The sequence below is a fragment of the Chlamydotis macqueenii genome, chromosome 3, assembly GCF_036417535.1.
Source record: "Chlamydotis macqueenii isolate bChlMac1 chromosome 3, bChlMac1.mat, whole genome shotgun sequence".
NCBI classification, from domain to species: Eukaryota; Metazoa; Chordata; class Aves; order Otidiformes; family Otididae; genus Chlamydotis; species Chlamydotis macqueenii.
The window spans coordinates 3264212-3289809 of NC_141558.1; the positions used below are offsets into that span (position 1 = coordinate 3264212).

At 52.4% G+C, this 25598-nt stretch overlaps 1 protein-coding gene across 1 annotated transcript in view; it reads right to left on the reverse strand.

The window, feature by feature from the left end:
• Positions 1–24861, reverse strand: part of XKR6 (XK related 6) — a 188091-nt gene extending 163230 nt beyond the window's left edge. The window contains exon 1 of the mRNA XM_086745647.1: positions 24155–24861. Within this exon, the coding sequence (XP_086601773.1) occupies positions 24155–24861 (707 nt within the window). The remainder of the gene's footprint in view (positions 1–24154) is intronic.
• Between the last annotated feature and the right edge of the window lie 737 nt (positions 24862–25598).

Consider the following 25598-nt stretch of genomic DNA (forward strand, 5'->3'; position numbering starts at 1 on the left):
CGCACAAAATACTCGTCTGGAAAGCCTGAGCCTCTAAGAATGAGTTACCTGGACAGCGAAAGCATGTCTTATCTGTGTTTGTAAAGCCCTGTGTAAATTAACAGCCTTACACAAACAGGATTTAAAACAAAAATACAAGTGTAACTCCAGGGTTTATTGCTTTAAATACATCTCCAGTGGTTTATACTGAACACAGCGCTGAATGGCTTCATTTACGAGCCATGGCTCCTTAAGGTAAAGCACAAATGTAGGTTTGCTTGGGTTTTTTTTAGTAGTTCATACAACTAAAAGCAGCCCAAAAAGTTTGGCCACTCTTCCATGCTTTCAATTCAACCACTTTCCACCAGTCCTCCTGCCACTTCTGCCACTGACCTCCTTCTGAAGCCCCTTTGGCCGAACGATGAGTTTTCCAACAAACCACCACTTTAGGGACATTAATCATTTTATCTATATCTTGCTCCTTTAGAAGAAGTGTATGTTCACAGCAAAATAGTGGGTTTGATGTTTTTACCTCCAGGTGAAATCCTGTGCAGACACGTATCCAAAGTCACGGTGCTGGGCAACAGAGAGGAAGACGGCCATCTCGAGATGGACCTCAGTTAGCTCCATCGAGATCCATCTCCTGTCACTTAGGTCCCTTAACACAGCACTACCAGCCCCAGAAAGCAATAACCACACTGAATCTGCACATCATTAATTTAAAAAGGCTGGCTGGTAGATCCTCACATTGACCATCCCAGCTTTCCACCAGTTCTACTCCATCGTCGGTTGTTTATTTATTATTTACTATCTAGGTGTCTCTGGGACAACTAAATCCAGTAAGACAGTCTCTCATACCTCCCCTGCTAATGAATGTAATAAATAACTCCAGGAAGCATTATAATCTATATTACACTCTGCTCACATCTGGAGAACACGAGGTCCGTGGCCTGCAGTCCTGCTGGAGATGAAAAGTCTCCGCGGGATCCAGATCTGCTCAGTCCTCAGACGGAGGAGGGGAATTAGCAGCAGTGGGCCGGGGTACCAGCGGATGACCGTGCTCTCCGGAGGGCTGGAAAAGCGTCACGCAGCTGAGGGTTCCACGTTTCAGATGAGATAGGAAGCGCAGGTGCCTGCTTGCTGGCGCTTTCTGCAAGTGAACCTCGAAAGCAGGAGTAACACCATCAGCGCCCCGCGGGAAACGCAAGAGGAGGTCACTCAGAAATGTAAAATGTGACAAAAACAAAGAAGAAAGGGTGGGAAGAGACATCAAAAGTTCATGCACTGAGTAAACCTCAGCAAAGATTCCCACAGATTGAGAAAATAAATTATTTTACAAGGAAACCACTATTAACTGCGTAATACGAGGCTGGAGGTACTTGGAATTTTCCTTCCTATAAGGCAGGATCACTGAAAGCTCTCCAGTTACTGAATTCAACGGCTTTTTCTCTTTGTTTCCTGCTCTTACGAATTCAGAAGAACCCCACACAAGATTTCACGCTGCCACTTGTCGAAGCAACGATAGCCCTCAATTCATCCGCCAGCCCTTCATCTTCTTCCTTCCCCGTTCCTGCCCCGACAGCTCCAAGGCATGAGCCAAACCACGTTCTCCAGAAGCCCACCACTTGGTAGCCTCCCAGAAAGTATTTCGCCAACGTATCTTCTTGCGGTGCCCACGCTCCCTTCTCGCTGCTCGCCTGCTTCCAGGATTTTTCTTCGAACCGAGCCCTACGTCTTGCAGCCGGGATCATAACCCACTGCAGCGAAACCAGCGGGGACCCAATTCCTGCTAAACCCCGCAGCGAGTCCTCCAAAAGGCAAAACCAGAGAAAAGCAGGAGAAACCGCAGCTTAATGACTCAGCTGAGAACACATTTTTGCTGTTGAAGCCATTCCTGGTTTCACGGCAAGGCATCTCTGCGTAAAACCACCCCAGGTTCATTAGAAGGCGCATCCCAGGTGGGAGACGGCGCCTGAGCCCGAGGGGATATCACAACGCCCGTGCCTTGTTTTCAGAGCTGGGTTTCCCACCTCCTGAAAGGTGCTCGGCTCTCTTTGCAGCAGTTGTAGAGAGCAAGGGCATTTTTTAAAGCGATCTCAGCCATGAAATTCTTCACAGGAAAACACACTTCAACTGCAAAGTAACACATTCAAAAAGCAGTGTCAGCTCTTCCAGGATAACTTCCCACGTCTAAAGCTCAAGGGACTGAATGAGATCCCCATTCCACACAGGAATTTGTATTTAAAAAAACCACCTGTCGTTGTGCCATTCTCAATTTTTGTAGGAAGACGGTCTGACGCCCTCAGAATTGACGCCCTTACCTGGGAATCTCCCTAATCAAACCAGCAAGGAGGCGCCAAGTGAAGCAAAACTCTCTAAAGAGCACTGAAGAAAATTCTGACGGACTTTAAAAACCTTCAAAGGACTAAAGTATTCATCGTGGGCTATTAAACACGTCACCTCCTGCTCGGGAACCTTCGAAGTCACAAATGCCAGATGAGGACACAATAACCCTGGGGAGAAGGACGACACGCCCGCCCGGATCCAACGCCTTCTCCTAGGGCACCCGTGTTCTTTTCCGTTCGCTGCACGGCGTTTTGGCCTGAGATCTCCGAAGACACAAATCCGTCTGTTGCGCTTTCCTACGCTCCCAGGAAAGCTCTTTCAAGCGTTGCGAACTGTTTTCAGTAAATGGTAAAGAAAAAAAGAAGATATTTTATGCTCAGATCAGAACTCCATTAGAAACACCACACGTTGATGTTCTTTGTGGTTTCCTCTTCGTCACTGGAGACGACAGGGAGCTCTGCGCGATAGCTAGTTATTCCTGACAACCCCAGCCCTGACCCATTCAGGACACAGAGTTATTAAATTCACCACCGAACGACTGCACGACACCCCAGGAACGGCTCCCATCAAAGCCAACGCCGAGCAAGAAAACCTGTCGGCAAGTCGGAAAGGACAGAGGACCGAACAGCCTCATTGAGATAATCCGGCCGGTTTGATCCAAGGCGACGCAACCTTAGCAGATGACAGAACTCCTGCGGGGCGCGGGGGGGAAAGCACGGGATCATAAACTGCCAAAATCCTGAGGTTTTAGATGGATCTGACTCTTCGCATCTGCGCATCAGCCTCGTCGCTGCGGGGATGCGCAGAACGGGAAAATAACAGCTACTCCACAGAGCTGGGTAAACAGCCTCAATTAAGGCAGAAATAATAATTCTACTCATATGATTAGGACGGGTAATATACATCCTTTAATTGGCAAATAAAGCCATTTCAGCGTTACCATTAGAATCACCGAGCAAAGGACGCGTGGGCAAATTTTATGTTTGGGATGGTAAATTTTCATGGACATTCCCTGCTCCTACGAACGTGTTCCTCCGAAAGCTAACACAGTGCGTAACAGCGCTTTCAGCACAACCACCCTTCGTTTGTCAGGCTTTTACATTGCACTTTGGTTACGAACCTTCTCTTTGGTTGCTCACTTCTCAGCTGGTTCTTCATTGTGGGTAGGAAGATGACCCTAAATGACTTCTCCTGCAATTAATGCCGCTTTGACTTAAACCACTGTTAGCTTCCCTGCCTTTAACACTTTTCAAAACTTATCACCTGTAGAGTCACACTCCCCCTGTTTTGGGTTAATATTAAGGGTTCCAAGCAAGAAGGCTGCCTGCTGAAGACCCAAGTCAGGACTAGCTAAGGTGGAAAACTCAGACTACCAAGGCTAGTCATTCTGCTGGTGTTCAAGCCTCTCTTTGAAAGTTTGAAGGCTCTTTGGCTAAGAAATAACAATGATATGTTTTTCTTCCTTCGATTACCACCAGTTCTCACCCATTATGCCCAGCTGTCTCCTGGAGGAGCTGGCTGGGCTCAGATGGGCTACAGAGGTGTGGCAGCTGCCTGGCACTGCTTCTGCATTTGAGGCAAATAAGGGGAAGGTACTCAAGCTCCAGAAACTTGAAACTTCATGAGGGTCAATGCCTCGATGTAACCCCAGGGTTGCGAACAGGTAAGAGTCCAAATAAAACATTTTGACCTACTTCAGCAGTACTCCTGAAGAATCACAGAATGGTTTGGATGGGAAGGGAGCGTTCAAGGCCACCCAGTCCAACCCCCCTGCAAGGAGCAGGGACATCTCCAACCACATCAGGTTGTTCACAGCCCCGGCCAACCTGGCCTGGAATGTTTCCAGGGATGGGGCATCCACCACCTCTCTGGGCAACCCGGGACAGTGTTCCACCAATGCTTCCCCTTTTCCAGTCAGCGGGAACCTCACTGGACCGAAAAAAACAACAATACCTTGCAAGGCAAAAGCTGAATTCCCTCTCACAGAAGGAAAATGGGTAAAGAGCAGGAAACAGAAGACGGGCATTGCCAAGGGAGGAGGACATTGCTCATCTTGGAGCTCCTGACAGATACCAGAAAATCGCACTTGCTGTGCAAATACGAACGCAAACTTGTGGTTACAGTTAACAGAGATTAAGTGTCTGACTGAAATGTTTCCTCCTGGAAAAGGGATTGGAAAAAAAATAAATTTCTTAAAGATCACTCCTCTTAAAGCCTAATCAGTAAAACTCCACAGTTTTACGATGGCGAAATTGCTCCTGAGAATGCAGACTTCTATTTTGAGTGACTAACAGATGTTTTCACTGAGGATTTGGGACAGGAAGAACACAAACGCAACGATAATGGCAGCCTAATGAAGTTTAATCTTCAGTTAATTCGCACAACCAATTAATACTATACCCAGCGGAAAGCGTTACAAAGGCAAGAACTCTTTTGTTGACCATAAGGGTCAACGCCAAGCAGAACATCCAGTCCAAACACGTGCGTTTTGACTCTTTATAAGGGAAGAGGGCTGTGGTCCTTCACGAGCAGTAACTTCACAGCAGCGCATGAGAACCCGGCACTGGATCCCAACCAGAAACTGTTCATCAGTGAACACTTCAACAGCTCCTCTCCGGCATAACAGTATGATTTATGATAGATTTAGACTGGAAATTAGGAAAAAATTTTTTACAATGTGAGTTATAGAACACTGGAACAGGTTGCCCAGAAAAGTGGTGGATGCCCCATCCCTGGAAACGTTCCAGGCCAGGTTGGCCGGGGCTCTGAGCAACCTGATCTGGTTGGAGATGTCCCTGCTCCTTGCAGGGGGGTTGGACCAGATGACCTTTGAAGGTCCCTTCCAACCCTAACCATTCTATGACTCTATGATTCCATGATTTTGCCTTTCCTCTCCATTTCCCCCAAAACGCGCTTTCAGGACCGTAAAAGCAATTTATTCAAAGTAAAGAAAAGAGGTGTGACCTTCTCAGGTTTTTTTTAGACACCTTTGTTAGGAGTGCTGCTTTACAAATCCCCTAATCCCTTAAAAGAAAGAGGCAAAGAAGCCAGCAGCCACAAGAAATCAAACTTAAACCTTGAATTCAAACTCCTCGCTGTCGTTACACAGCTCCCGATAATTGCAGTAGTTTTTTTTTTTTTCTTTGAGGACACAGAAAAATATAATAGAAATAATTTGCCCTCACCGCTGAAGAAATTGGTCACTTCCCAGGAACCACAAAAAGCCGGTTCCTGGCTGAAGGAGCAGCAGGGAACGACAGCGAGATCTGTGTTCAAACACAAAATCCAGCACTCCGTCCCAGGCACGGCTTGGTCACAACACGGAAAAGTAATGAGAGCCTTTAACGAAGCTTCTAATCGTGCAACAAGCCATACCAGGGGAAAAAAAAAAAAAAAAAAAAAAAAAGGGTTTTATAAATGGGATTATTAAACTGCAGAGCAGTAAAACAAAGACTAAAAATACGCTCGGCAGAACTGGTGATGAAGCATCATTACGGTGGAGGTTCGAAGCGCACCGGTGAGGGATTATTCAGGTAAATGCGAGGTTACCCAGAGGGTTTTAGTACTAAAAAGCAGTGTTTAACCTTACTTTTGGCTCTCCTGAATTTTTGGAAGGGAAATAGTCCTTTTATTAGGGTTAATTTTTATTTTCTTATAAAATCCCTGGGTTTTTTCCACCCACCCCTGCAGAGTCTCCTGCACATTCTGAGAGGTAGATTTAGATTGGATATTAGGAAAAAACTGTTTACACTGAGGGTGGTGGAGCACTGTCCCAGGCTGCCCAGAGAGGCGGTGGATTCCCCATCCCTGGAAACATTCCAGGCCAGGTTGGCCGGGGCTCTGAGCAACCTGATCTGGTTGGAGATGTCCCTGTTCCTGGCAGGGGGGTTGGACTGGGTGGCCTTGAACAGTCCCTCCCAACCCAAACCCTTCTGGGATTCTGTGATCATCAGAAAGGACCAAGCAGTAACTCCAACCCTACGGGGTTCATTTGTCTCTCGTCTTCATCTCCTGACAAGCAGATTTCAAACCAGTGTTCGCAACCCGACCAGAGAAGCCATTTCAGTTTTAGAGTGGCTGAGGAAATGCTCGAGAACATTTGAACTTCGGGATGCCAAAACAAAACCATAGCAAATCAACCGCAACTTTTTTGCAAAATTGTTAAGTGACACCCAAAGTCCTGGCTGTATTTATCTGCTGCAGGATGATTAAGCTGAAAATCTACAATTACTTCTAATGTGAAATAAGTGATAGGTTTTTAGCACCCAACATACAGTAGCTGAGATGTGGTATCACTGAGATGTGGTATTACCAGTCAATTAAAGCTGGATCCCATCAGCTCCCACCAGGTATCAGCCACTTTCTCCATATTTCATAGAATCACAGAATGGTTTTGGTTGGAAGGGACCTTCAATGCCCATCCAGTCCAACCCCCCTGCAAGGAGCAGGGACATCTCCAACCACATCAGGTTGCTCAGAGCCCCAGCCAACCTGGCCTGGAATGTTTCCAGGGATGGGGCATCCACCGCCTCCCTGGGCAACCTGGGACAGTGTGCAACCACCCTCAGCATAAAAAATTTCTTCCTTGTATCTAATCTGAATCTCCCTCCCTCTATTTTGAAACCACGACCCCTTGTCCCATCACAACAGGGGCTGCTGAAGAGTCTCTCCCCACCTTTCCTGCAGCCCCCTTTGGGCACTGGAAGACCGCTCTCAGGTCTCCCCGGAGCCTCCTCTTCTCCAGGCTGAACAGCCCCAGCTCTCTCAGCCTGGCCTTACAGCAGAGGTGCGTTCGGTTATTCTTAGACACAGTTAAAGGAGTAAAATGAAGTGGTCTCATACTGACATTGCGATAAATACAAGATTAAATATAGAACACATTTATTACTCCCTGAAGTCCTACGGAGTGTCCTGATTTTTCCGTACCCACAACACCATAGTTTACTCGGATGTTTTATTATCCCAGCTTTAAAGCGCACAGTCGAAAAGCAAAGCGTGCGCCGGTTTCAAGACCCGACGCAGCCACGTCGGGAACGAAGTCGACACCAAACCCAACCTGCAGATCGAGACGATCGGCCCTCCAACAGCCATCGCGCCCCGCTTCCAGCGAGCGGCGGGCACGGGCGAGTGATTTGTGACGCCGAGCGCGTGCGACACGTCGCGGCACCCGCGGAGCGCCTGCGGGCTGCCAGAGGAACGTGCCTGCAGGAGACGACTTTTCCCGATACCCGGCTTTGAAGAAAGCAGCATAATCAACCCATTTCAAAATCACTGTTTTTAAGGGCTCTGAGGAGTTTTAAAGTAAATTAGCTAATTACTCAGCTTGCTTTAAAAAAAAAAATTAAACCATAAATTAAGTTCACTCTTCAGAGTGAAGATGGGTGACCTCAGTTCCCAGCTTGCTGCCCGTCCTGCGCTCCCAGGGTGGTCCCAGTGTAATCCCACCAGGTCCTCACCGCAGAAAAAAAGCACGCTTTGAGTGACCTGGTCTAATTTAAACAACCTGGTCTAGTGGAAAGTGTCCCGGAAGAAGAGCAGATATTGCCCAGAGAAGCTGTGGATGCCCCATCCCTGGAAACATTCCAGGCCAGGTTGGATGGGGCTTTGAGCAACCTGGTCTGGTGGAAGGTGTCCCTGCCCATGGCGTTGGGGTTGGACTGGATGTCTTTAAGGTCCCTTCCAACCCAAACCATTCTATGATCCTATGCTGAAGAAAGTAACAGGAGCGACAAAACACGTCCCCCCCAACCAGCATCTGAGCTGGATGGGTTCACAACGACACAAGCGTTTGGGGCCCAGCTGGATGGACATGCCTAGGCGTTTCTCCTTTCTCCATCACTCACCTGGACTTCACCCTTCAGCATTAATACTGAAGCGACACAATGAATGTAAGTCTCCCAGAGCCAATATTTACAACATAATCCAGTTTAGGGATCTGGGCTCCACTACTGGTGCACACACATGGGCCGTAAAATAAACTCCGACCCAAACAGGTAAACCATGTGGCCACGTCCAAAAGCTAGAAATGGATTTTCATAAAATCACACAGAAGGGTTTGGGTTGGAAGGGACCTTCAAAGCCCATCCAGTCCAACCCCCCTGCCAGGAGCAGGGACATCTCCAACCAGATCAGGTTGCTCAGAGCCCCGGCCAACCTGGCCTGGAATGTTTCCAGGGATGGGGCATCCACCACCTCTCTGGGCAGCCTGGAACAGTGCTCCACCATTTTGCTAGAGACTCTGACAGGCTGGACACACCTTCATCAGCTGGGAAAAAATACCCACAAATTCTCATCGGAAAATAAAAATTATCTCTAAGTAAGGGGAATGTTTTCCCTCCAAAAGTGTTACATTCTTCTGGGTTCCTTCTTATACATCAGAATGCTGCAGACTCTGCAGTTCAACCACTACAGGACTGTCCCTGGCACAATTTTGGCCGGGATCTACCAGCCCTCACCCCGGCAGCTCCCTGGCATTGCTCAGGAGCCAGCACGGACCATAAACCGCTCCCACTTGGCAGCCCGGATGCAGCCACCCTCTCTCAAAAGCCAAGAAAGCTTAACACGACAGGAACGGCCACGATACGCTGGCCCGTCTCAGGGCCAGAAGACAAATCCTGCCACCTCGCAAGCGGAGACGTGGCCATTGAGGGTGAGTTCCCAGCAGGCAAGATGAAGAAGGCTCTACACTTGATGAGCGCACAGGATTTTGTGGGTCTGTTATTAAAAGGAATAACTTGATGCAGAGGAAAGCAACGAGATGGACCCATGTTCTGGTTTTGTTAGTGAGGGGGGCCTAAGGTGGCAGCTTCTGTAGGAAACTGCTAGAAGTCGCTCCCCTTTGTTCAGTGGACTCGGCCGGGCCTAGGGCGGACCTGCTGCTGGCCAAGGCCGAGCCAATTGGTAGCAGAATGTCCCGTGATAACGCCTCTGCGATAATGTATTTAAGAAGGGGAAAATAGAAAAAAAAGGAGGAGAAGATGTGAAGCAGCTGAGCGGGGGCAGAGAGGGGGAGGCGCGAGCCTCGTGGGCCTTGCAGGCCTCACCCTCTGGCCTCCCGCCGGGCAGCCAACTGGGCCCAACTCGGCCCGGCCCGGCTGCAAGAAGTGGAGAGGAGATGAGAAGTTGAAGTGAATAAGATGTAAAAAGGATCCTGAGAGGCGTCTGCCTGCCTGTTGTGAGGAACGGCTGCAGACGCCAAGGTCAGTGAAGAAGGAGGGGGAGGAGTAATATGGCTCCTGGCCAAGATTCCTCTGCAACTCGTGGTGAAGACCATGGTGGAGCAGGTTGTCCCCCTGCAGCCCATGGAGGTCCACGGAGGGGCAGAGATCCCCCTGCAGCCCGTGGAGGACCCCACGCCGGAGCAGGTGGAGGCCTGAAGGAGGCTGTGGCCCGTGGAGGGCCCGCTGGGACAGCCGTTCTGGAGGGACTGCACCCCGTGGAAGAGATGACCCACGCCGGAGCAGTTCCACGAAGGACTGTGGCCCGTGGGAGGGACCCCACGCTGGAGCAGGGGAGGAATGTGAGGAGTTCTTCCCCCAACGATGATACAGTGGCGTAAAACAACGCGTGATGAACTGACCGCGACCCCCATTCCTTTTTTTCCCCGCCCCGTGCCGCTTGGGAGGGGAGGTAGTAGAGATAATGTTAAGCCCGGGAAGAGGGAGGGGTGGGGGGAGGTTATCTTGTTCCCTGTCTCATTCTCCTGCTAGTTTTAGAAATAAATGAATAGTTTTTCCCAAGTTAAGTCTGTTTTGCCCGTGACGGTAACTTTAAGGATTTCTCCCCGTCCTTATCTCAAATCTTGAGCCGTTTCTCTTATATCATCTCCCCCTGTTCTCTCGGAGGGTGGGGGGAGCGAGAGAGAGACTGCGTAGTCTGGTCCCGATCGGGGCTGAACTACGACAACCCACCAAGCGGCTCCTGTATCACCCAAAAGCAGGATGCACCAGATTTTGGGCCGGAGCCTTTTCCAGCGTCAGCGATACAACGCGTTTACGTCAACGTGTGACAACAGAACCAGACTAAGAAGAACTAAGGTAAGATTAGCTGCTCAGGAGACAACCACATCCTTCACAAAAAGAAGGGCGCAAAAGTCTATTGCGCTGAATTTCGACACAGCCACGTGCTGATGCAAAAGTCTCAACTCCATCTCCCTCCCCGGGTCCGATGCACACGGTTTGGCAAGGCGCCGCTGCAGCTTTCCCCAAATAAACTGTTTCTTCCTCAGCCCAGGTCTAACAAACGCTGGGGAAGCAAAGCACTAAACCAACCTCTTGCTGCATCACCAAGTCAACGTCTCAGCCCGCGTGCAATGACTTCACGTCTCCCCCGGACTTGTAGCCGTAAGTCTCCCACGAGGGAGAAACAGATGCGTTTCTGCAGCCGGTGCTTCCAGAGTTGTCAGCGCGCGCTGTTCCCAGTTATTTCCATTCCTAATTAATATTCCTAAACGAACCACAATACCGCGCCTTCCATCAGCCATTACACGCCGCCCACGCCAGATGAGAGGACAACCACAGGAGGTAAGCAGCTTATTGGATCAAAAGTCCCCTTCAGACGAGAAGACAGCTACTGCAACGGGGCAAAGCCGAGAGCATCCCACGGCGGGTGCACGCAGGAAGGACGTATCAGCAGATCTCCGTCTGTAAAGCAGAGATTCAGCGCAGAGAACGCACAACGCAATTATTATGTTAATTTATCTGCGGTTTTCTGCCTGCTTGAGGTTTGAGTTGGAGGTAGGAACTCGTGTTGGAAAAGCTGGCGTTTTGTGTCACCAAAAATGGCTTCTTGAAAATCCTCAGTCAACGCCCAATTACGCCACCAGCGATCGAAGTTTAATTTGCGTCCCTATCGTCAGCATCACTGCCCCACCGGTCTCAAATGGCTCCGGGCGAGGACCTTGCCTTCAGCTTTCGCTCTTCCCTGCCATGTACGTCTTGCTCCAGCAAGATCCAAAGGGTGCTTTTTCCCACCCTCCTCCCCAAACTTAGCCAAAATCAACAATCTTGTCTGTCCACGTAGAACGGGGATAAGAGCGGCTGCAGCTGTCAAGCATGGACGTAAAATTAATTAGAAAGACACTCAACAATCACGTCAAGCCCACGTACGGTGACGGAAAGCATTTAATCTGTAACACTGTGTTCCCCTCTCCACCGGACGGGAAACCCGAATTTCTCAGGGATAACGGCAAGACAGTGAAAAGATGTTTATTGTCCACCACCTTCCAGAGCCGTTCTGCTCCCCAGCCACGAGGGACGGAGACGGTCTGCCCAAGAAAAAGCCTATTTACACCCATGCCAGAAAGGGAAAGTATAAATATTTCCAAAGCTTTATGAAGGCTAGTACTTACAGTCAGGCTTTGAAAGGGAAAGAATAAAGCAAAATATTCAATTAGAAAAAATTACTCTAATTGCAGGTTCTATTTTATCCGTCCATTAAAGCAATAAAGTGCCTCGGAATATTGCTGAGCTGGGATACAGAGCTTAGTGCTGCTTAACATTTTAATACGCATCCAGGGGGGGTAATTTAATTTAGACCTGCGCGAGGGTCTTCTCTCCTCCCTGGCCCCTAATGGCTCCCACTACACTTCTTAAAATATGGCTGGGTATAAACGGGTGCTTCTCCCCCATGTCAAGGGGTGTATATGCAGAGCTGAGGACAGACATAAATCATGACACATGCCAGCACGCCTCCAAAGCCAAAGGGGACACTAAGCACGTACATGCTTAGCACCACACACACAGACCATAGAATCATGGAATGGTTTGGGCTGGAAGGGACCTTCAAAGGCCACCCAGTCCAACCCCCCTGCAAGGAGCAGGGACATCTCCAACCAGATCAGGTTGCTCACAGCCCCGGCCAACCTGGCCTGGAATGTTTCCAGGGATGGGGCATCCACCGCCTCTCTGGGCAACCTGGGACAGAGCTCCACCACCCTCAGTGCAAAACATTCTTTCCTAATATCTAATCTAAATCTATCTCTCTCTGTTTTAAAACCGTTACCCCTCGTCCTGTCACACCAGGCCCTGCTGAAGAGTCTCTCCCCACCTTCCCTGCAGCCCCCTTTGGGCACTGGGAGCCGCTCTCAGGTCTCCCCGGAGCCTCCTCTTCTCCAGGCTGACCAGCCCCAGCTCTCTCAGCCTGGCCTCATAGGAGATGCCCAGTTAAAAGTGTGTTTGTCTGCTCCTGAAAGCTCTGATGTTTCTTTTTTTTTTTTTTTAATTGGAGGAAAATGTCCAATTCCTACTCCCTGAACACCAAACAAAATCCTCTCGGAGACGTAAAATCACCTCGTATTGCTCTAACAGCACATTAATCCCACGGGAAGGGATTTGCTATCGAAAGTCACTGAACAAGCGACTGATGAGGCTGAAGAAGGGGGGTCTTACTCCCAGCCCTGGCTCTCGCGATCTAGTCGAAGATGTCCCTGCTCCTGGCAGGGGGGTTGGACTGGATGGGCTTTAAAGGTCCCTTCCCACCCAAACCATTCTGTGATTCTGTGATTCTCCACACTACAACGCTCCAAGCTGCGGTTTTCTGAACACAACCTCGTTTCTCCCTACGACGGAAGATAAATGAATCTTATTTTAGGGAGCCCTTCATCCTTTTAATTAAACAAATTAATATCACTTCTCCGTATCTCGTAGCCTCTATTATCTTTTGTGAACTCCTACAATTCTGTTGTAAAGATATACTGAAAAAGCACTAATTGAGATAATCTCTGGAATTCAAGAGTTGGTGTATTTTTAGCCATGTTTTAAAACTATTTTCCCTTTGTTTCTGGAATGCCTCCCATCCTTCCTCCCATGCCAGACTGTTTACATTATTTAAATGCCTTCTGCTTATACCACTCTTTACAATTTTTACTTCAACAACATCGGCCTCCGTTGCTCTTTTTTCCTTCGCTTAGACATAACTGGGATGAATTCCAATCCCAAACTCAAAACCACTCCTGGTGCTTTACTGCTGTCTTCTGTGTTTGGTACGTCAGGCAACGCACAACCGCCAGTCCCGTCATCCAGGACTGCCTGCGTTGGGGAACCAAGCACAAAGAGTTCTGGAGCACCCACCATAAGAAGGACGTGGAGCTGTTGGAGAGGGTCCAGAGGAGGCCCCGCAGATGCTGAGAGGGCTGGAGCAGCTCTGCTGCGAGGCCAGGCTGAGAGAGCTGGGGCTGTTCAGCCTGGAGAAGAGGAGGCTCCGGGGAGACCTGAGAGCGGCTCCCAGTGCCCAAAGGGGGCTGCAGGAAAGGTGGGGAGAGACTCTTCAGCAGGGCCTGCTGGGACAGGACGAGGGGGAATGGTTTCAAAACAGAGGGAGATAGATTTAATTGGATATTAGGAATAAATTTTTTACACTGAGGGTGGTGGAAGCCTGTCCCAGGTTGCCCAGAGAGGTGGTGGATGCCCCATCCCTGGAAACATTCCAGGCCAGGTTGGCCGGGGCTGTGAGCAACCTGATCTGGTTGGAGATGTCCCTGCTCCTTGCAGGGGGGTTGGACTGGGTGGGCTTTGAAGGTCCCTTCCAGCCCAAACCATTATGTGATTCATCCCCCTTCTTTAGCAGACAAGCTTAAGTCACCTCATCAAAAGGATGAGGGAAACCATCACTCCTTCATTTTTGTAGAGAGCTGTGAAATCCAAGGTCCATCATGAAAGCAGAAGCATGGCCCGGCACCCCTGCCCCACTGCTGCCCCACAGAAAACCCCGTGGAGCGAGACTCATGAGCTGAAGGAGGCTCCCACAGCCGGCCACGCTCCTCTGTTGCTTGGGTTCGATTTGCTTTTTCTGCAGGTTTAATCAGAAAGGTGATAAAGGCAGCTCCAGCTGCCAGAGCCTCTTGCGCCGCGGCTCCTGAAGAGTTTTTAATGAGACTTCTGCCAAATTGGTGGGGGTTTTACAGCAAATTTTTCCTGCATCAAAATGACCTGTAAAGGTGGAAAGGGTGTTATAACACATCCACCACCTGTCTGGGCAACCTGTGCCAGTGTTCCACCACTGTAAAAATTTTTTTTCCTTATTTTCAGTCTGAATTTACCTCCTTCTATTTTAAAACCATTAACCCCTGTCCTTATCACAACAGGTCCCACTGAAGAGTTTCTCCCCATCTTTCTTACCAGCCCCTCAACCCATCCTGTGCAAAAGAGGATCTCAGGTGAGACCCCACCTGCAGCACTGCGTCCTGCTCTGGAGCCCCCAACAGCAGAAGGACGTGGAGCTGTTGGAGAGGGTCCAGAGGAGGCCACGCAGATGATGAGAGGGCTGGAGCAGCTCTGCTGTGAGGCCAGGCTGAGAGAGCTGGGGCTGTTCAGCCTGGAGAAGAGGAGGCTCCGGGGAGAGCTGAGAGCGGCTCCCAGTGCCCAAAGGGGGCTGCAGGAAAGGTGGGGAGAGACTCTTCGGTAGGGCCTGTTGGGACAGGACGAGGGGTCATGGTTTTAAAACAGAGGGAGGTAGATTTAGATTAGATATTACGAAGAAATTTTTTGCACTGAGGGTGGTGGAACCCTGTCCCAGGTTGCCCGGAGAGGCGGTGGATGCCCCATCCCTGGAAACATTCCAGGCCAGGTTGGCCGGGGCTCTGAGCAACCTGATGTGGTTGGAGATGTCCCTGCTCCTGGCAGGGGGGTTGGACTGGATGGCCTTTGAAGGTCCCTTCCAACCCAAGCCATTCTGTGATTCTATGATTTCATTTGGGATGCAGAAATCCTCAACAGCCCCTGCAGCAGGTAAGCCAACTCATCGTAACGTGCAGCTGCGCAGGCAGAGCGGAGCAGAGGAAGAGGAGGTCCTCGCCATAAAGGCTCTGGGCTTGAATAGAGGAGGTTTCAGCGAAGCTGCCAGTTCTGCAGAAGATCTTCAGTGCAGCTGAAGTCACTTAAGGACAGAGTGTGAATATTTCATAGGTGAACCTGAGCTCGCACAGATTTCAGAGGAAAGGAGATGTGAGGGGAAGCTCAGCCTTCAGGTCCCATTATGGTTTTGGGGACACATTTAAGATTGCCTTTCGCTAGCTCTATTTTTTGTCTCTTGGCCAAGACTTTTCTCTAACAGGGTTGCTGGTTCAGCTCAGCCTTCGAGACACGGATGCGAGGAATAACACACCCAGTTACACTGAAATAACGAACGCAGACACAGACACACGCCAGCCAAGCATGTCCATACTTCAAACGGAGCGCTCAGTCCATGGGTCAGGTTTGCCCAAGGGAGGACAAACTGCAGCTCCTGAGACTCCTCCCAAGCAATGTTAAGCGGCTTCTATGCTACAACAGTTATGGGAAATACAAATTCCAGAGCAAGGGGAGTTGCAAAAAATATACAAATAAAAATGAAGCCATGGGGAGCTGAAGTGGGCTGCTACCAGCTCTCCTGGGATGCAGCCAAATGCTCAGTCCCACAACCCAGGAGATTTTCAGAGCGTCCTTGGACTGTGCGCACCACTGGTCCCCAAAGACATAGAATCACAGAATCACAGAATGGTTTGGGTTGGAAGGGACCTTCAAAGGCCACCCAGTCCAACCCCCCTGCCAGGAGCAGGGACATCTCCAGCCACATCAGGTTGCTCAGAGCCCCGGCCAACCTGGCCTGGAATGTTTCCAGGGATGGGGCATCCACCGCCTCTCTGGGCAACCTGGAATAGGGTTCTACCGCCCTCATTCTAAAAAAAATTTCCCTAATATCCAATCTAAATCTACTTCCCTCTATTTTAAAACCATGACCCCTCGTCCTGTCACAGCAGGCCCTGCTGAAGAGTCTCTCCCCACCTTTCCTGCAGCCCCCTTTTGGGCACTGGGAGCCGCTCTCGGCTCTCCCCGGAGCCTCCTCTTCTCCAGGCTGAGCAGCCCCAGCTCTCTCAGCCTGGCCTCATGGGAGGAACATGCCTGTTGATCTGCCCTGCAAAGATCATGCTGTTTTGCTCCACAGGGTTTGAAACCCAAGGTGCTCCTCCCACCTCCAGACTGCTGCTAGGTTTGAGGATTTTCCAAAGACCCTTCTTCCCAGGAAAGCTCTTTCCCCATTTTCTTGGGATCCAGTTTGGAAAAGCATCTCAGTGCTTGAAAGCAGCCATAGCAGACTAGGGGATCAATGTGAATCCCAGGACATCAGAAGACGGTGGGTAAATGAAGCAGCAATATTTGGCACATGTGCTTTGCTTATATCTTTAATTACAATTTAATTTTAGCTACAGCAGAGCATTACTCTGATTCATAGTTCCTCCTGCCTAAAAGCTTGCCGGCGTTAAAATGCTGGCTTATACTACCACTGATTTTCATGACAGTGAGGGGCTAAAAAATTGGTAGGATTCAAGGGAAATAAAGCAAAACGAAAGCACATGGAGAAGTTCCGTGAGGGATCCAGACTTCTCCACAGGCATTCCCCAAGGAAAACGACACATTTGACGTCTAATTTCTGTTCCTTGCAGCCTCAAGAGAGGGAAAGCAGCTCTCCTCCAAAGAGATGCTTTATCACCACCAGTTGTACCTCCACGCTTTTCATTAAAGGAAACGCTCCCTGAGTAACGTACTTTTGTACGGAGAGGAGAACCACCGCAAGGAACAGAGCCAGCTCGGCGCAGCTGAAAGCAAAACGGAAGCGTCTAGAAAGGTGGAAAATAAAGAGCTTGTAGTTTTAACATAAAGAAAAGGTGAGCCACCCTTCCTCCTTCCCCTGGCCCCCTGCCTTCTCTCCACCAGCAAGAGCAGCACTTTCAGATTGCTGCTGGTGTTAAAGTCGTAGGGCACCTTGGAAAAAAGGAACAACTCTTTCCTTGAGTCCAGCCTGCGCAACTGAAAAGGGACGTTCTGCTCAAAGACCACCTGGACAGCAACATTTAGGAAAGCAGCCTGCAGCCCAAGTTCAAGCCAGCCGTCGTCTTCTCTTGTTTTCAGACTCCTGGAGATGGTCTCTCAAAAATACCTAGCACCAGTGTCCTCGTCTTGAAAGCCATGGAAACGTTATGCTGGTTTCCAGAAGAACAAAGCCGGGTCACCACAGCATTTCTGCTTCCCCTTCCTCCTCCTCACATACCATGGTGGAGAGGTGATGAGCTGTTGTCACGGCAGGACCACCTTACCCACAAGGCACCTCGTGCCCACGTGGCTCTTCCTCAACAGCACCTCCACCTCCAAGAGGAAACCAAACTCCAGTTTCTCCTCCCAGTCCTGCTCTTCCATCCACCCAAGCCATGCTGCTGCCACAGAAACACTGAAAGGCATGGGAAGGCGAGTTCCCACCAGCTCAGGGCAGCAGGTTCTTCCTCCCAAGAAAGGATTTGGAGAAAACTCTGCCCTTCCAAGGCTGGCACAGTAGATCTGCTTCAACATCTGTGGTTTGACCCCCTCTAGTGGGTAGCACTCATCAAGACACGGAGCCTCGCCATCACCTCGCAACCAATGGAGACCCTACTCAAGCGATAAAGCCTTTTTTCATGATGATGATTATTATTATTATTATTTTCCCCCGCCTACCTGCCTTGCACTTCACATTCAATGTCTTTGGACCTCTACACCCACAGCTTGGCACTTAACTTACAAAGATCCTGTAGAAAAGTCTTAGAAATGGGGGCAGAGCGGGTGAGGATTTTGTAAGGGAGAACAACCTCACTGCGGGGGAAGAAAAAAAAACCACTTATACCCCAGACCTGATTTTGTAGGGAGAACATATTTATCATCCATCCCAGAAAGTCTTGCCTCTGCCAACTTGTCAAAAGCTGACAAAACTCCATACTACAAAAGCAAGCTGTTCAAACTTGGCTAAAGGGAAAAACTTAGCTGCCAGACAAGCTAACTAGAAAAAAAAAAAGCTGAAAAAAAAATACTCAAGCGTGCCAGGGCAGGCAGTAAATTTACAGAAAGGCTCTACGGCGCCGAACGTCCCAAACCCAGACCACGCGGAGGTACCAGGTCAGCAGCTTCTCGGTCGTCTGTCACTCGACAAGCAGATGTCTCCCACTTTGAGGGACCTGGACAGATATCTTCGGAGTTGTAGCTGCCTGTGTCAGTAAACTATCCGAAGTAGCACGTAGCAAACTCACAGTTCATCCCAGAACAAAGTATTTCAGTCGAGCCTAAACCCACTCACGGCGTAGTCATTAAATACCACATATCCCGTTTAAACCCATTGATTCATCCTTCCACCTCCGGGCACGCCGAAAGACGAACAGCTCACAGATTTGGTCTTTCCACTAATAAACAAGATGTCAAGTCTTCGCGTAAATTTTAGGGTTTTTTTTTTCCATCACATGCATACACAGGGTGCTTTTAACGTCAAAACAGTGACATGGGTTGTTCTGGTTGGTTTGGTTGGGTTTTTTGACAGAATGTTTTCCTTCTAAATAGTTTTTAAAACTGATTTGAATACCAAACCCCACAAACATTTACATCCCAGTCACAAAACTTACCGTTGCTGACAGTTTAACAGACGCAGAGCGGTTTCCAGCTGATCAACGTTCCTTTTAGCTCCAGCTCCTCACGGTTAATCCCACGGAATCCAATAATGTTTTCTCTAACAGCATGCCGCAACGCGAAGGATCATGCTTTAGGCTCTAAACCCTGTACTCCAGGACAGCAATCACGACCCACTAACCCACTTGGAGCAGAGGTTAAAGAAAGGTTCATCAGACACAGAACTTAATTGGCATTAACACAACTCGTGCAACTAGCCAAACTAGGAAAACCTCGAGCCAAATCCACGTCTCCTGAATTTCCACACCTGAATGGCTTCAGCGAAAGCAACAGCCCTGGCAAGCTCCGACGACCGACCGGGCTTCAGCCTATTGCCAGCAAAAAACCACAGCCCTGCAGCATCCCTCCTCAACGAAAAACCCTCCTGCAGCTCGCAGCGCAGCGGCTCGACGGCGAGGCATCCTTCACTTTTCAGATAGGCCGGCTGAATTGCTCTAGTCCTCAAGATAATCTGGGAGATGTGAGATGACGGGTGAAAACTGTAGATTTATCAAGGTAAAAAATCCCAGGAGCTGACCTTTATCAGTGGGAACGCCATTTGAAATCATACTCCAAGCAACAATTAAAAATCTATATATTCATGTACACGGATACACACATACACAACTTTTACTTTCCTTCCAGCAGCCGCTGAAAGCAGGCAGCATCAACACAGCCTGCGCTCCTCAGCTGAGGAAAAAAAAAAGGGACAAAAAAAGGGGAATATCTCCAAACTGCCCCCCCAGGACTGTCCCACTCCCACTCCCGCCTGGTCACTATTCACTCTCCGACCAGGATAACGGAGGACATGCACAGAAAACACTCCTCTGCTCAAAACCAACAAGCTACTTCTCCCACAATCCTGACAAAAAGAAGAGACAATCTTGCTAAAATAAACCAGATGTATGTTCAGATTTCTGCCATAAAATGTTATTTGTTTGTCATCTTATTGGCAAGTCTTCCCAACACTTAGGAAAACAAATCCCGACGGGAACTGCATAATCCCCCAAATCAAAACCCAGATTACCCAACGTATTCAGGACAACCCCCACCTGCCCCCTCTGTTGTCTACGACTTCGCTCCCAACCGCTGAGCAACAGCCACGGCAGCCTCCACGGAACGCGCAATCCCGCCTACGCTACACGCCGTCGCAGCGCGTTATTCGCGACGGTGCCGGAAACCAGGCTTCGGCGCGTTACGCGCTGAACTCACGTCGTCCTAGGTCTTCCTTCTCCGTCCCCGCGTACAAACTTCTTACCAGCACCAGAAGTGATTTAGCCGCGGGCAAACACCGCTAAAACAGCGCTTTCCAGGATTAGTCCCATCACCGCATTCCAGATTAATTTTAACGGCGTTTGCGACAGCTAGAGTGGGAACGCACAAAGAGACCCTCATGGAGGGCAGCCCACAGATCCCACGAAGTTAAAAATTCCTGCTCTGAAGTTAATTCTTGCTCTGGCCAGATACTGGGAGTCAGCCCCACGCCGACCGTGCAGTCCGGCGTGCCGTAAAAAGCCGGAGTCGTGCGTTAGTGGGGATTAGCGATCAACAGGAGAGGCAGCTCCCTGATTTCCCCTAACGCTGATCCGCTCTGCGGAGCTCTTTCTCGGCAGTCCCAGCCCTGCAAACATTTTTCTCTGCATTCACAAAGTCTGGGCAACTTGAGCCTTGCTTCTTCACGATACCCAAAAAAAAAACCACCCCTCCACGCCGGCATCGCTTCCGCATCCCTCTCCCCACCTTGTTCACTCAAGCGCGCCGCGCTGTTTTTCGCAAACGCCGGCTTTCGCCACGGCTAACGCACGATTATTTCTTTTCGCTTGGCTCCTAGAGGGGAAAAAAAAAAAAATCCAACTTGCCAGAGGAGCATCTGCATGGAGAACTGCTTTCGCCGATGGGATCGGCGCTCAGGAGGAGCGGGCAAGGCAGCAGGAAGGGTCGCGTACCCATTCATCATCCTCGCAGACATCTCCCTCCCACCAGCCCTCAGCCCCAGTTTCGGCTGCAAAAAATAAAAAAATAAAAAAAAAAAAAGCCCCCAAGCAGAAGTTGAGTATAAATGTGCTTTCAACGCTACACAAATGACATTGAAGATGCAGAAGAAATAAGTGTTTGCTGTTGCGCTGCACGATTTAATGGGTTTATTTCCTAGGTGTACATCAGATCCCCTCCCCTCCATCCCCTCGGCTCCTTTAAAAAAAAAAACAAAATTAAAAAATACAAATCTTTGATGTGTATATTCATTTTATCCGGAGAGAGCGGTGTCCTCAGAAGAGGTGTCAAGGCCCTCCCCTGCCTCCACCCACGCAGCCCTCCCCCAGGCTCAACCATGCTGTCTCCATCTTAACTCCAGCCACTTCTTCACGGATTTCGGGAGGCGGCAGGTTAACCCCTTCCGCTACCCAGGTGGTATTTTTGCCCCATTAATTCATCTGGAAAACGCCCACGCAAGGATACAAATCCACCCAACAAGCCCTTCTGGGGCTGCCCGCTGCTTCACCATGATGTCCCATCTTCTCCTCCCCTTAAAAAAATTCAGCATCTTCTCCTCACAGATTATCCCTACAGCCTAACCCGTTCGTGGGGTGGAGGGGCGCGTCCACCGCCCCGTGACACGACCCCCAGACTCCTCTCCACCCTCCGTCGCCCACACCTCACACCCCTCCCATCCCATTGACCCGCGTCCCAACTGGGAGGACGCTGGACCGCGCCGGGTCTCTGCAGCTGTCCTTACAACACCCCTTTGGGTCAGACCGACGTCTCTGTGGAAGTGTTGGCATCCACAGGCTTTCATCCCGGAGAATCCCTCCCTGCCTCCTCCCACGTCTCGTTTTGGGGAGGATAATGCAATTTCCAGCTCGCTCTGGAGGATGCTTTTTCTATTCCCACCGAGCCTGGGGTCACTTCCAAGACCCTTCCCCTGGCCAGGGTCTCCTCTACCCCAGGACCTCTCCCGCTGGAGTGGAACAGTCCCCATCCCTGACCTTCAGTCTCACACCGGCAACCCCAACGCCGTCCCCGCTCCCTCATCACCTGGACAAGGAGATGGTTCCTTCCTTCGTCCAGGCATCACGCTGCATTTCTCCACTCCTTCGGTGCACGGGGGGTGTCAGCGAGCCGAGGGGCCCCCCCTCCGCCGGGTGGGGAGAGGCTCTCGAGGATCGATGAGACCCTCACCCCCTCATCAGCTACCGGGGGTTCAATCAGGAGGACACCAACCCTCGATGGGCACTCAGTCCCGGCACTCAGCAGCTGGGGGTCTGCCACCCACCCCCCCACAGGCTCCCTCTGGAGCCGCCCCCCGCTTTCTGTGGGGCCTTTCCCTTGTCGGCGCGGTGGGGCGAGCCCTCCCCAAGGCCACAGGACCTCCCTCTGCAGTGCTGCCGGCGTGGGGTCACCCCCAGCCCGGGGGGATCTGCCTCCACGCTGTCACCTGTGGGGTGTCCCCCTCCACCAGCTCCAGTCGGGAAAAGCAGCTCCGGGCCCCCCACTCCATCCTGCCCCGTGTCTGTGGGGTGGCAAGAGCCCACCCCGTCCCCTGAGGCACCATCTACAGCTCCACAGAGCTAGAACCCCTTCCACCCCCCATGCTTGTGGGGGGCACCAACTCGTGTCCCCCCCAGGCTATGAGGTGACAGTAGCCCCCACTCCCCTCTCCCCAGCCCCACACACTCATTTTTGGGGCATCTCTCCTCAGTGAAGCAGGGGTGAGGCCAAATGACCACATGGGGGGCACTGACCCATATCTTGCACCAACGAACACCACTCCTCCCACAGAGACATTTTTGCGGAACTTCTCTTCCCTTTGCACGTTCCCTCAGCACAAGGGGGGCCTTAACACCTCCTCCACCAAGGGAGCCCTGACCCATGTCCACCTCAGACCATGAGGTGACACTGACCCATGTCCATCTCAGACCACGAGCTGACAACGACCCCCATCCGCCCCACCTCAGCCAGGGGACAGTGACCCCCTTCAAATCATGAGGTGACACTGACCCATGTTCAGCTCAGACCATGAGGTGATGCTGACCCATATCCATCTCAAGCCATGAGGTGGCAGTGACCCCCACCAGCCCCATCTTAGCCACAGGATAGTGATCCACCTCAAAGCATGAGGTGGCAGTGACCCCCATCTGCCCCACCTCAGCCAGGGGACAACGACCCACCATCACCTCAAACCATGAGGTGACACTGACCCATGTCCACCTCAGACCACGAGGAGAGAGCAATGTCCATTCACCCCAGCCAGGGGACAATGACCCACCTCAGACCCTGAGGTGACACTGACCCCCACTGGCCCAACCAGCCACGGGACAGCAACCCACATCCACCTCAGACCATGAGTTGACAGTGATGCCATTCTGCTCCACCTCAGGCAGGGCACAGTGTCCACCTCAAACCACGACATGACACTGAACCCACGTCCACCTTGGCCCATGAAGTGACACCAACCCATGTCCACCTTGGCCCATGAGGTGACACTGACCCACGTCCGTCTCAAACCACAAGCTGACAGTGACCCCCATCCGCTCCACCTCGGTCAAAGGACACTGACCCACCTCAAACCATGAGGTGACACGGACCCACATCCATTCTGGCCCATGAGGTGACACTGACCCGCGTTCCACCTTGGTCCATGAGATGACACTGACTCACATCCACCTCAGACAATGAGGTGACACTGACCCCCATCCACCTCACCTCGGCCAGAGGACACCGACCTCACCTCAAACCACGAGGTGACACTGAATCCATGTCCACCTTGGCCCATGAGGTGACACTGACCCACATCCATCTCAAACCATAAGCTGACAGTGAGCCCTATCTGCCGCACCTTGACCAGAGGACATTGACCCACCTCCAACCACGAGGTGACACCGACCTACGTCCACCTTGGCCCACGAAGTGGCATTGACCCACGTCCACCTCAAACCACGAGGTGACACTGCTCCACATCCACCTCAGACGATGAGGTGACACTGACCCCCATCTGCCCCACCTTGACCAGAAGACACCGACCTCCCTCAAACCATGAGGTGACACTGATCCATGTCCACCTTGGCCCACGAGGTGACACTGACCCACGTCCACCTCAGCCAAAGGACACCGACTTCCCCTCAAACCACGAGGTGACACTGACCCGCGTCCACCTTAGACGTCGAGGTGACAGTGACCCCCATCCGCCCCACCTCGGCCAGAGGACACCGACCCCCCCCCCCCCTCCAAACCATCAGGCGGCAGCGACGCCCGCCCCGCCTCAGCCCGCGGCCGACGACCCGCGCCCCGGCCGCGCCGACCCTCCGCCATCTCGGGCACCGAGCCGACGGCCACCACCACCGCCCCCCCCCCCCACCCCACGGCACCTCCAAATCCCCCCCCGGCCCCCTTACCTCCAGACCTGCCCCATCTGCAGCAGGTGGATGACGGACTGCCAGACCCAGACGGAGATCCTGCAGAGCCGCTGCGCCCCGGGGGTGGCGGGTACCCCCCGGCGACCCACGGTCCCCATCATGGGCGGCCCGCGGCTGCTGAGGCCCTGCACGGCTCCCAGCCCGCCGCCCGTGTAGTCCTGCACGAACCAGCGGAAGCTGAGGATCTGCACCAGCACCGAGGGCAGCAGCACGAAGGCCAGCGTCAGGCCGCACCAGACGTAGTCCCGCCGGCCGTAGTGGTGCAGCGCCAGCCACAGGTCCGTGCCCACGTCCCCCACCAGCACCAGCAGCGCCAGCACGATCCACAGGCAGTCCAGCCACGGCCGCTCGCCCGCCTCCACGCCCTCCGGCGCCGGCGGCGGTCCCTCGGCGGCGGGGCGGGGGGCCAGCGGCTCGGCGGCGGCGGCGGCGGCGGCGGGCGCCCGCCCGAAGAGGTTCCGCAGGCAGGCGCACCGGCAGCCCCAGTAGCACGACGACGTGTTGCAGCAGTGGCAGATGTGCAAGGAGCTGCTGCCGCCCGGCTCCTCCGCCACCTCGGCCGCCGCTGCCCCGACGCCGCCGCCGCAGACGCCTGCCGCCGCCGCCGCCGCCGCCGCCTCGTCCAGGTTGTGCAGCTGGGCGAAGCCCACGCCGCCGCCGCCGCCGCCATCCGACTTGGCCGCCATCTTGCTGCCGCCGCCGCGTCTCCGGCCCCTTCGCCGGGCGCGCTCGCTCGCTCTGCCCCCCCCCCCACCGTCCCCGCTCCCGGCACCCCCCCACCCGCCGCCCGCCCGCCTGCCCGCCCGCCGCTTCCGGGGGCGGCGCTTCCGCGCCCGCGCAGGACGGGCCGGGCCGCCTAGCGGCCGAGCGGGGCACCGGCCGGGCCGGGCCGGGGGTGCGGAGCCGGGCCGTCGCCGGGCACGGTGGTGCGCTCTGCGCCATCCCCGGTGCACCGGCACCCGGTGCTGACCTCCACCCCGCTCCCATTGAACCAGCACCCATTGCTGCCCTCTGTGCCATTCGCGTTGCACCCGCACCCGGTGCTGCCCTCTGCGCCATTCCCGTTGCACCAGCACCCACTGCTGACCTCCACCCCACTCCCATTAAACCAGCACCCATTGCTGCCCGTCGCACCAGTTCCCATTGCACCAGCACCCACTGCTGCCCTCTGCGCCATTCCCATTGAACCAGCACCCACTGCTGCCCTCTGCGCCATTCCCGTTGCACCAGCACCCATTGCTGCCCTCTGCGCCATTCCCATTGCACCAGCACCCACTGCTGCCCTCTGCGCCATTCCCATTGAACCAGCACCCATTGCTGCCCTCTGCGCCATTCCCGTTGCACCAGCACCCACTGCTGACCGCCACCCCACTCCCATTAAACCAGCACCCATTGCTGCCCGTTGCACCAGTTCCCATTGCAC